The sequence below is a fragment of the Hyla sarda genome, chromosome 1 (assembly GCF_029499605.1).
Source record: "Hyla sarda isolate aHylSar1 chromosome 1, aHylSar1.hap1, whole genome shotgun sequence".
In the NCBI taxonomy this organism is placed as follows: Eukaryota; Metazoa; Chordata; class Amphibia; order Anura; family Hylidae; genus Hyla; species Hyla sarda.
In genome coordinates, this window is record NC_079189.1 from 383,368,579 (window position 1) to 383,380,637 (window position 12,059).

A 12,059-nucleotide genomic window follows, 5' to 3' on the forward strand; every position below is an offset into this window, starting at 1 on the left:
CCTAATCCCGACCATGTACATCTAATTTTTGTGTCTAGCGCCTTTATTTATATTTTTATTACACTTTTAAATTTAGCTCACTAGTCTGAATTACTCTCAAAGGGAGGGGGTGTGGCATCACTGTGAGGGCTCCACCCCCTCCCTCAGTATGCTGTCTGCTACCCTAGCATTAGCAAAACTACAACTCCCAGCTTGTCCTCACGGACAGTAGCGGGACACAAGCTGACAGTGGGAGGATTTTTCCTCCAGTTGTGAGCCCTGCACTCACAGCTGTCAATCAAGGAAGTGTGTCCATGACATAGGTGATGATGCATGGACACAGCAGGACTAGTATGTGTCCAAGCAGGCAGGGGGGGGGGGGGGCAGTTGTTTGACTGGCTTTTTCAGCACGAAATACAGAAAATTTTGAAAGCAAATGAAAGCAATTGCAAAACCTACTGTTTTTTAATGCTTTACAAACATATCAAAAGTTTTTGTATCTGACAGTGCCCATTTAAGAAAAAAAAGGTATCCCACACATCCAAAAAGGAAGAAAAGATTTGCTAACATAAAGTAAGCTGGCCTTACACATTAGACAAAACACTGCTTAACTTGCCAATATCAGCAGGGTAGCCCAATTTTTTAATGTGTATAGGGACCTTTAAAGCTCCCTGACCACAGATGTTGGGGAAAAGGGGCATTAATATGCCTGATCCTTTCATCACATGGGAGATAGACTGCTGCCACAGCCCCCTGAAACAAGCACATGTGGACTTTGCAGACTCCCCCAACTTCCCCGTAAACATGCAGAACAAGCTTTTCTCCCAGCTAAACCAATGACTGGCCACACTGAAATCCATGCCCCATCACAGCTTGGTCAACATCTGGAGCATTTATAAACAATAGACTATGAACAGTTTCCTCTGCCCTGGCAATTAGATATTGTGTATGGGAATATTAACACTGGTATAACCGTGGTTTATGATAAAAATCATATGTGATCACTAGTCTTTTGGAAAAAAAAAATCTGAAGTCTATTGCGAGGTGCCCGTTTAACAAATTGGACCATAAGACTCCTCTTGGATTCTTATGCTAACAAATTTTTATTTTCTCCCTGTGAATATATTTTTAAACTTTATTTTTGTTGTATTGTACAGGGAAGTGATATTCAATGTGATTTATTTTGGTACCTAATTAAAAAAAAAAACACAAGTAGATGCCTTACTTATGCTTATTATTGTGCAGGGGTTAATACCACACTGACCAATTCAGTACTATGAAATCCATGACAATGTCAAAAATAACAACATTTTGGATCATAGGGATGACTGTTTGTGACAAGCTGGTGAAGTCTCTTTGGCATACCTGTTACAGCAGTATTCACTTATGCTAATAATTCAGAAAGTTGACCACGATTTTGTCTCCGGTTTACAAACCGTACTGCAACCGCATACTTTTTTTTAACATGGACGTCAATGGGAAACGCACATGTATACGGTTCCATACAGGAAAAACATATACGTTTTTACTTTGCACATGCGCATTTGAATCCTAAAGTCCCCACCCAAGACCCCTCCCATTAAAAATGGACAAAATTTTCAAAAACATATGGTTTTTTTTTCTATAAAAACTGACGGAACTGTATGCACTTTTAAAAACAGTATACTGTTTAAAAACGCATACGGTTTACTTTTTCCATACTGTTCCATCCGTTTTTTTTGCCATACGGCAAAAACGTAGTGTGAACCCAGCCTAAGTTAGAGCAGTTCTGTGGTCATTCACCAAAGTCCGTGCTACTTTTCATTAATATGGCACACATCCGCCCCATTCTATGGGACATTTTTGCTCTAAACAAATTCACAACTCACACCAGTCTTCATAAATGACATGAAACCATGAACCGTGACAAGTAAAGCACAAAATCATTTCTTTATTATACCAGGCCATGGCAACATATGAACCCCAAAACTCCATTCTATGAGAATGTCTGACACTGGACCACTTATAACCAGTGACGTGGTCACAGGAAAGCCAATGATACCTGAGAACACTAAGAGGAAAAGGGATGAAGGACACGGCAGCCCATAAACATCATTTTAGCAGGTAAAAAAAATTGTCTCCTCACGTACCAGATGTGCAGCTAACAAATGATAGAAATAAAGGGCCACACAAATGATCCATCTTTCACTCCTGTGGCCCTGCCTGATACTTGAGTTATGTCAGATCAGCACTCTCTTAATGCACGTGCTGGCCTGTCTAAAAGGGCCCTAAGGCTGTTTGATGAGAGGTTAGATCTGGGTATACCAAGTATACTGGATGGAAAACTGAACACTTTAAAGGGTCTGTTTTTCTACAGCAGAAGCCTACATTCCATTTTTAGTGGCCAGTGATCAGATCTTTCATATACAATAAAATAACTCAATAAGACAGACGTCAGTAGCAAATATGTAGACGTGGCTACTGAACACCTAAAAAAAAACATACTAGAGTTTGTTTTTCACTGATATAATCAAAACAGTGCCACATAGCAACAATATAAAATTCCATAAAAGAAATAAGCCATGATACCTTAATGTCAACATTATTTGATTTATATATGTGAACTCCAGGTACATTAGCCAAATAGGACTTAAGTTGAAGCCAGGACAGGTCATAATGTTAAGCACACAAAACAAAACTATACGAGAACAGTTTCATATACAATATTCGTAAAAATGCAAATAAAGTTAAAAATAATCGTCAGATTAATTAGGACAAGCCAAGCAAGAACTGATAAAAACACAGAGGAAAACAACAATATGAGCAAAACAAAAATACCGTTAAAGAAAAAACAGACCTCTCCATTCTTTTTCACAATTTCTAACCAGCTGCTTGTTATGCCATCTGTTGTTACCTAAAAGGTTTACTATTGAAAATCCTTGCAGCGAAGCAGAACTGCTCTCACTGTCAGAGACAATCAGGTCAGGTCAGCGCTCCCCCAGCATGAAACTGCTGCCTGTCATGGCCCTCCCTGTCTCCATATTTTTTACATGCCCACCAGTTCCAAACACAACATTGGACCTGTCATGCAGCCTATTTTTCACTGGATACCTAAATGGTTCATTCAGAAATCTCCACAGACAGCACTGCAAACAAGGAGCTCACTGTCAACTGCGCTTAGCCACCTAACACATGCAGAATAATTATACCCCCTTTAGAGCATGCTCTTTTCCTCATGTATTTCTACCATTGATCAACCACATACAAACAAATATATGGAGATATGAAGGCAGCAGTTTATAGAGGGGAGCGGATGCCAACAACAAACTGTCAAAGAAGCGCATGCTGCAACCAACACTAATAAAGTAAAGGTTACATAAAAATGCACTAAATATCTATGTCCCCTCTTCGCCAGAACTATTGCATAATGTTAACCCCTCTCCTCTTCTCTCGACTTGTGTGAGGCTGACATCACTTCATGGCTCTGAACGCTTCTCATTATGCTTCCACCTCTCCTTTCATTGGCTTTCCACTTGAGGCCGCATGGGGCAAAACACAAAGGAATCCCCCAGCTTCACACAGGCTCCCCAGCTCCATACTGCACTGATTTATACCCAATCCTGTTCCTCCGCTGCATCTGTGCAGAGAAACACACAGCACTGGGGGCCACTTTCATGATTTTTGTTGCGATCAGGATTAGCTGGATTAGGGTTTGATTCATAAGGACCCCCTGCGGCCGTGAGGAAGTTTCATCACAAGGTCAGTGTGGTGTGAAGTATATTCTGTCAACACCGCTACTACTGGCAAAAAAAAAGAGAAGACCCTGACATGAGTATAACAAAAGGAAATGTCACGTCTCAGCCTTACAATGCGGCTTCTGTTTAGAAAATAAAGTTACAGTTGTGTGAAAATCGCCACACAGGTACATTTTAATTTCCAAAGAATGCTGCGGTTATAAGACGTCTGGAGGGGCCGGGGGAATCGGTACACTAAACTGCACACAAAAACCACATAGGGACATTTCTTGGCTCCAGTTCCAAATTCAGCCAGACGGCTAGAAAACTGTGGCACTGACAAGTTACTATTACATTTACTCTGTCACATTTGACTGGCTACATCTTGCTCCACAAACAACTGCTACAAGAAAGACTTCATAGACGCCTAAGCCATACATGTATCATTAGAAACCACAGTCAGTCATTCGGCTAACGTCTGAAATCTGGTGCGCACTTTAACTGGGCATTTTATAGCTGGGGGGAGAAGAGGAAAAACTTCCCCTGTTGCTTACTGCTCGGCTCCTCATCTATGCTATGTTTCTGCTTTTCTATTCTGCAGTTGCATTCACCAACAAGAGAAAAGGGTGTAGGCAAAGGAGGCTTTGACCTGCAGCGGTAACACAATACTTTCGCACAACCCTGTCGACCCCTGACATAAATTTTACACCGCAGCTGGCATTTACACATTTAACATTACCATATGTATAGCCTACTCTGTGCTAATTATGCTAATCACCTGTCTAACTCTCTGCTGCGAAAAATGGTTGTATTTAGCAGTCCACTGCCTACCAATGCAGCTTACTGTGTGGCTGAAATGTACATTCAGACGGCCTTGAATGGCAAGATTTTTCCACGTTGCTGGCTTCATTCAGACCACAGAAAAATGTATTCAAGTCAACTGGTTTCGGCCCGCAACAAAAGTTACGATAGAAAAGTGAGTGTGTTCGTGCCCTAACATTCAAAGTCTGCTTGCAAGCAAAATGATAAATCAATTGGTGTGGGAAACAAAGAGAGGCATTTCTTCACAAGTCCTGTGAAACTGTTGCACATATTTTATGTGTTGGTGTGTGCTACATATGCACGCGGGCCATGTGGCATTTACACACCTTGAACTCAAATGTTTAGAAGTGCACCCTTTGTAAATCAGTGAAGTCACTTCCGGGTTGATGTTTCGGAGGCACAGTAATGAGTCAGCGAGACATGTCAAAAGAGGGCATTTATAAAAGGCCTATAAAATGTGTGAAATGGTGGACATAGCCTACTAGATGACAATGACTGAAGCAAATGATTGTCGGCCTTCTACTTCGGAAGTCCTTCCAACATGCCCTTGTTGTACACACAACCTGAGTCAAAGAACCCTGAACTTGGATATTGGGGGCGGGAAGTAGGTCAAGCAATCTAAAGCTGGCCATTCCCATTAGATACCTGCCGGTAAACCTATCAGTTTCAGCAGGGCCAACCAACCATCTAAAGTGCATGGTAGCCTCCCAACTCTTTTGTTCTCAGCAAGATAAACCACTGCCCCAAAAGAAGTCTGGTAGTGGCTTACCCCTTTCTTTACAATGATGTACACATGCATGCTTCCCTTAGTATATTGGAGAAACTGGAGAGATAGCAGTCGGCCAAATAAACATTCAGTAGACTCTCTTATGTCTATAGCCACATTTAGCTCAGTAATTTAAAGTGTACACATCATATAACCGGGGGAAAAAAATGCTTATACAGTCATGGTCGTAAATGTTGGCACCCTTGAAATTTTTCAAGAAAATGAAGTATATCACACAGAAAAGGATTGCAGTAACACATGTTTCTCTACACGTTTATTCCCTTTGTGTGTATTGGAATTTAAACACAAAAAAATTATTGGCACCCATAACTTAATATTTGGTTGCACACCCTTTGGAAAAAATAACTGCAATCAGTTGCTTCCTATAACCATCAATAAGCTTCTTACACCTCTCAGCCGGAATGTTGGACCACTCTTCTTTTGCAAATTGCTCCAGGTCTCTCTTATTGGAAGGGCGCCTTTTCCCAACAGAAATTTTAAGATCTCTCCACCGGTGTTCGATGGGATTTAGATCTGGACTCATTGCTGGCCTCTTCAAAACTCTCAAGCGCTTTGTTACCATCCATTTCTGGGTGCTTTTTGACGTATGCTTGGGGTCATTGTACTGCTGGTAGACCCAAGATCTCGGATGCAAACCCAACTTTCTGACACTGGGCTGTACAGTGCAACCCAAAAAACCATTGGTAATCCTCATTTTTCATGATGCCTTGTACACATTCAAGGCACCCAGTGCCAGAGGCAGCAAAACAACCCCAAAACATCATCGAACCTCCACAATATTTCACTGTAGGTACTGTGTTCTTTTCTTTGTAGGCCTCATTCTGTTTTCGGTAAACAGTAGAATGATGTGCTTTAACAAAAAGCAATATCTTGGTCTCATCTGTCCACAAGACGTTTTCCCAGATGGATTTTGGCTTACTCAAGTTCCTTTTGGCAAAATGTAGTCTTGCTTTTTTTATGTCTCTGTGTCAGCTTGAATATCTTTGGAACTTGTTTGGGGCTGCTTATCCACCATCCAGACTATCCTTTCTTAAAATTTTCTCTTCCGTCCACGTCCATGGAGATTAGCTACAGTGTCATGGGTTGCAAACTTCTTGATAATGTTGTGCACTGTGGACAAAGGCAAATCTAGATTTCTGAAGATGGACTTGAGAACCAAAATTGTGGAAAAATATCAACAATCTCAAGGTTACAAGTCCTCAGACAGTTCTCTTCTCTTTCTGTTGTCCATGCTTAGTGTGGCACACACAGACACACAATGCAAAGGCTAAGTGAACTACTCTCCTTTTATCTGCTTTCAGGTGTGATTTTTACATTGCCCACACTTGTGACATGCCCCAGGTGAGTTTAAATGAGCATCACATGCTTGAAAGAATCTTATTTTTCCACAATTTTGAATGGATGGCAAACATTTTGTCCAGCCCATTTTTGGAGTTTGGTGTGACATTATGTCCAATTTGCTTTTTTTCCTCCTTTTTTGGTTTAGTTCCAATACACACAAAGGGAATAAACATGTGTATAGAAAAACGTGTTACTGCAATCCTTTTCTGTGAGAAATACTTTATTTTCTTTAAAAATTTCAGGGGTGCCAACATTTACGGCCATGACTGTATAAATATTATTCACTAGATCATGCAAATTATTTGCATTTGTCTTTTTTATGTGTCTAGCTTCCATATTCGACTCACAAATCCCTTTGTTGTGCTGCTCACTCATTCTGACATCAATTGCTCAGGAAGGGGAATGTCCGAGGCAAGCACTGAGCCCACCCTCACTTCCCATGCATTCACTTCCTCCCCGAGTCGGTTGTGCTGTGCTGGGTCTCAACATCCTATCACTGCAGGCTGCTATGTAATCTCTTACTCTCTGTTATCAGACAGGACAGGACAGGACAGGAATGAGCACAGAGAAGTGTTAGTCCTGCCCTTACTTACTAGACTTTGTCCCCGCCTATGCTTCAGTAAGGACAAAGATTATGCTGCAGCCAGACAGGATTCTGTTCTGGATGGTATGGGCACCTCTAGTGGTCTTTTTTTAAAAGCCATCATTTCTTTAAAAACAGAGATACAATTTTTTTATGAAGTATATTAGAAAGGCTAATGTTTTGCCAAGATGTACAACATATAAAAAGTTTTTGATTCTGACATGCCCATTTAAGGCTTTATACGCTTTTATAGAAGCTCTTTATGACTCTATAGCAAGATCTCTTTAAATTAAGTTGGTGGCAGACTTTACCCATCGCCTAAGTAAAAAAAAAGAAAAAATAGCTCAAGATGATACATTTATAACACATGGTACTGTGTACTTTCTGGTGACTTTTTTAATCTTCATAAAATTGTATGGGTTATTGTTACATAGACATAAAATGTGTTGGCAGATAAGAACCATTTGGCCCATCTAGTCTGCCCAATAATCTGAATCCTATCAATATTCCCTGGCCCTATCTTATATGAAGGATAGCCTTATGCCTATACCATGCATGTTGAAACACCTTCACTGTATTTGCAGCAACCACTTCTGCAGGAACGCTATTCCATGCATCCACTACTCTCTCAGTAAAGTAATACTTCCTGATATTACTTTTAAACCTTTGCCCCTCTAATTTAAAACTATGTCCTCTTGTGGTAGTTTTTCTTCTTTTAAATATGCTCTCCTCATTTTACTGTGTTGATTCCCTTTATGTATTTAAAAGTCTATCATATCCCATTTGTCTCTTCTTTCTTCCAAGCTATACATGTTAAGTAGAGAATATGAATGGAGCCACTAAGCTCACTGACCACATAGCCCAGTACAGTCCTTCCAAGGATACACCAAGTAATCAATATCGCTGGAGCTCGGAAATGCGGGCCGCCTGCCCATAGCACAACTTGTATAGAAATAGAGGGGTATCCGGCTTCTCAGCAGACTGTTAAAATTCCAAGCTTTAATTCAATCCATTAAAATGTAAAAAAAGGGGTTAAAACAACCGCGCCGACGCGTTTTGGACCAACAATGGGCCCTTAGTCATTGCCATGAATCCGAAACGCGTCAGCGGGGTTGTTTTTAACCCCTTTTTACATTTTAATGGATTGAATTGAAGCTTGGAATTTTAACAGTCTGCCGAGAAGCTGGATACCCCTCTATTTCTATACATGTTATGGTCCTATAACCTTTCCTGGTAAGTTTTATCATGCAATCCATGTACAGTGACCCCCCGACCTACGATGGCCCCGACATACGATCATTTCAACATACGATGGCCTCTCAGAGGCCATCGCATGTTAAAGGCAGCATCAACATACAATGCTTTTTTGTCGGGGCCATCGCATAAACGTCTATCCGGCAGCGCAGACTGCTTCAGCTGCTGCCGGATAGCTGTTTAAGTGCCCCGTGTGGTGGGTGTCACTCACCTGTACCGGCGCTCCGGACAGTCCTCTTCAGGATCCACTGCATCGCCGGCGCTCTCCATCGTTGTCATCACATCGCACGCCGCCCCGTCATCCAATAGGAGCGGCGTGCGCAGCGACATGATAACGGCCATGAAGAGACGCAGCAGAGATGGTCCGGGGACACGGCAACAGCGATGGGCAGGGCAGCGGTGAGCGGCGGGGACAGGTGAGTACTGTATAACCTCCTATACCAGTGGTCTTCAACCTGCGGACCTCCAGATGTTGCAAAACTTCAACTCCCAGCATGCCCGGACAGCCGTTGGTTGTCCAGGCCTGCTGGGAGTTGTACTTTTGCAACATTTGGAGGTCCGCAGGTTGGAGACCACTGTCCTATACTTTACATTGCACGTATCCCTAAACATACGATGGTTTCAACTTACGATCTTTCATTTGGAACAAATTACCATCGTATGTTGAGGGACCACTGTACTAGTTAGTAGCTCTTCTCTGAACTCTCTCTAGAGTATCTATATCCTTTTGGAGATACGGCCTCCAGTACTGCGCACAATACTCCAAGTGAGGTCTCACCAGTGTTCTGTACAGTGGCATGAGCACTTCTCTCTTTCTACTATTTATACATCTCCCTATACATCCAAGCATTCTGCTAGCGTTTCCTGGCTTTAAGTCTTCTGGAATAATTACTCTTGAATCCCTTTCCTCAGATACTGAGGTCAGGACTGTGTCAATTAGTCTACATTCTGCCCGAGGGTTTTTATGCCCCAGGTGCATTATCTTGCACTTATCCACATTACATTTCAGTTGCCAGAGTTCTGACCATTGTTCTAGTTTTCCTAAATCCTTTTCCATTTGGCGTATACATCCAGGAACATCAACCCTGTTACATATCTTTGTGTCATCAGCAAAAAGACATACCTTACCATCGAGACCTTTTGCAATATTACTAATGAAGATATGAAACAAAATTGGTCCCAGTACAGATCCCTGAGGTGCCCCACTGGTAACAAGACTTTGCTCTGAATATACTCCATTGACTACAACCCTCTGTTGTCTGTCCCTCAGCCACTGCCTAATCCACTCAACAATATGGGAGTCCAAGCTCAATGACTGTAGTTTATTGAGAAGTCCTCTATGTGGGACAGTGTCAAAAGCCTTACTAAAATCTAGATATGCAATGTCTACTGCCCCTCCGCCATCTATTATTTTAGTCACCCAGTCAAAAAAATCAATATGATTTGTTTGACATGATCTCCCTGAAGTAAACCCATGTTTTTCATCTTGCAATCCATGGGATTTTAGATGTTCCACAATCCTATCCTTTAATAGGGTTTCCATTAATTTCCCCACTATTGATGTCAGACTTACTGGCCTATAGTTGCTTGATTCCTCCCTACTACCTTTCTTGTTAATGGGCAGGACATATGCTAATTTCCAATCTTACGGGACGACTCCTGTTACCAGTGATTGGTTAAATAAATCTGTTAAAGGTTTTGCTAGCTCACCACTAAGCTCATTTAATAATTTTGGGTGTATCCCATCAGCAAACATAGAACCTCTTCCTCTCTAAAAGACACATGCATCAAACAATTCATTAGTCTTCCTCCCTGAACAGAAGTATTCATTAAGGCAATCGGCTAGCCCCTTATTCTCTTCTACATACCTTCCTTCGTTTTTAAATTTAGTTGTTCCTTGTTTTAATTTCCTTTTTTCTTTTAACTATCTGAAGAATGTCTTCTCCCCTTTTTTCATAGACTGAGCTAGTTTCTTCTGCCTGCGCTTTAGAAGTTCTTATAACTTGCTTGGCCTCTTTCTGCCTAGTCTTGTAGATTTCCCTATCTTAATTGCTCTGGGTTGATTCATAATTACTAAATTCTAGCTTTTAGTTTTTTAGGATTTTGTCCACTTCTGCTAAGTACCACATTGGTCTCTTCCTTTTTCTGCTTTTACTGACAATTCTAATGCAATTTTCTGTTGCCTTCAATAATGCGTCTTTTAAGTAGTCCCATTTCTCCTGGACTCCATGTAATCCGTTCCAGTCTGATATGGACTCATTTATGACTAATCTCATTTTTGAAAAGACTGTTTTTCTAAAATCAAAAACTTTTGTTTTTGTGTGGTGTGACTCCTTCACTGTCCTTAAATAAAACCACACTGACTGGTGATCACTAGATCCCAAGCTTTCGCACCTACAATAACATCATATACAAACTCCCCATTTGTGAATACCAAATCCAAAATGGCCTCCTTCCAGGTTGGCTCCTCAACCCCTTGTTGTAGAGATAATCCCAGTAGGGAATTTAGAATCTCTGTACTCCTGGCAGAACTAGCTATTTTGGTTTTCCAGTTAATATCCAGAAGATTGATTTCTTTTCTCAAAGGCCTTATGCAGACCCAGTCCTATAAATTGTATGCCTTAGACATTTTTCCCTGCATGGGTGCCTTGTTCAGACCATGGCTTCAATGTGAAGGGGGGAAAAAAACAGGACAGTGAACAAAGCCTCCCGAGATACCTCCACGCATTCCGGAAATGAAGCGGTGATGACAAGCCTTACTGACATAGCACAAATCAGCTCTGGGTACTTTATCCAACTTGCTGTCCAGATAAAGTGGCTCACCTCCCTTTTCACACTTAACACTGCAGTGTTCTTTACAAGCCCAAGTCTTGACTTTGCCCCATATCCCTTAACTTCCTTTCCATCTGTTCTTCCAGGGCTTGTATCTGCTTGTAATAAATATGAGGTGTTATATTTAAACACTTTAATGGTTATTTTTCACTCTCCCTTGTGTTACTTGAAAATTTGTGTCTAACTGGTTCTTCAGTCTATATTTAATGTCACCAAAAAACTGTTATTTTGATAAGAGAATTATATAACAGAATGGTCTCCAACTTCCAAGAGCCTATTGACTGAATCAGATATTGGGTTTAACACTGTGTGTGGCATGGATATTCCGGAGTCCACATGCACTACATACCCACAATACTAAACAGCAATTACTAAAGTATAACATACGAACATATACATTTCCACACATCCTTCCAGCTATTATCGAGCCAAACCAAGCAACGATATCCCAGCAGCATTTTCTAACACAGTATCTCAACGTTTCAGATGCTAGTTCCTGCCTGTCCAAGATATTAATTCATCTGTACTCTCATACTGTAGCTCATAAGAAAAACCCATCTGTGCAGCCAAAACACAAATAACACTACAACTACTGTGCTGTGAGCACAGGCATTTTTCCCTCCTCCCCCCTCCTTAAAGGGAAAAAAAAAAAAAGGACCACCCTGCTCTTATGGCAGAGAGCACTGTTTACATTGCAATCCTTGACTGTGTAATACTTCTGGCATTTTGGTCAGGATTCCTGAGCTGG

At 41.2% G+C, this 12,059-nt stretch overlaps 1 protein-coding gene across 12 annotated transcripts in view; it reads right to left on the minus strand.

Moving 5' to 3' along the window:
- The window catches only part of PTCH1 (patched 1), a 105,591-nt gene that overhangs the window by 51,801 nt on the left and 41,731 nt on the right, over positions 1 to 12,059 (minus strand). The window contains exon 1 of one of the 12 annotated variants that reach the window (XM_056524856.1): positions 4,131 to 4,151. The exons of 6 other annotated variants lie outside the window; for them this stretch is intronic. Coding sequence is in view for 2 of the 6 variants with exons in the window: in XM_056524826.1 (XP_056380801.1) it covers positions 3,168 to 3,195 (28 nt within the window). In the remaining 4 variants the exon portion in view is untranslated. Of the gene's footprint in view, positions 1 to 1,344; positions 1,510 to 2,815; positions 3,041 to 3,069; positions 3,241 to 4,046; positions 4,068 to 4,130; positions 4,152 to 12,059 lie in introns of those variants that run through there. 5 more of the 12 variants (XM_056524864.1, XM_056524826.1, XM_056524832.1 and 2 more) reach the window with 5 other exon arrangements.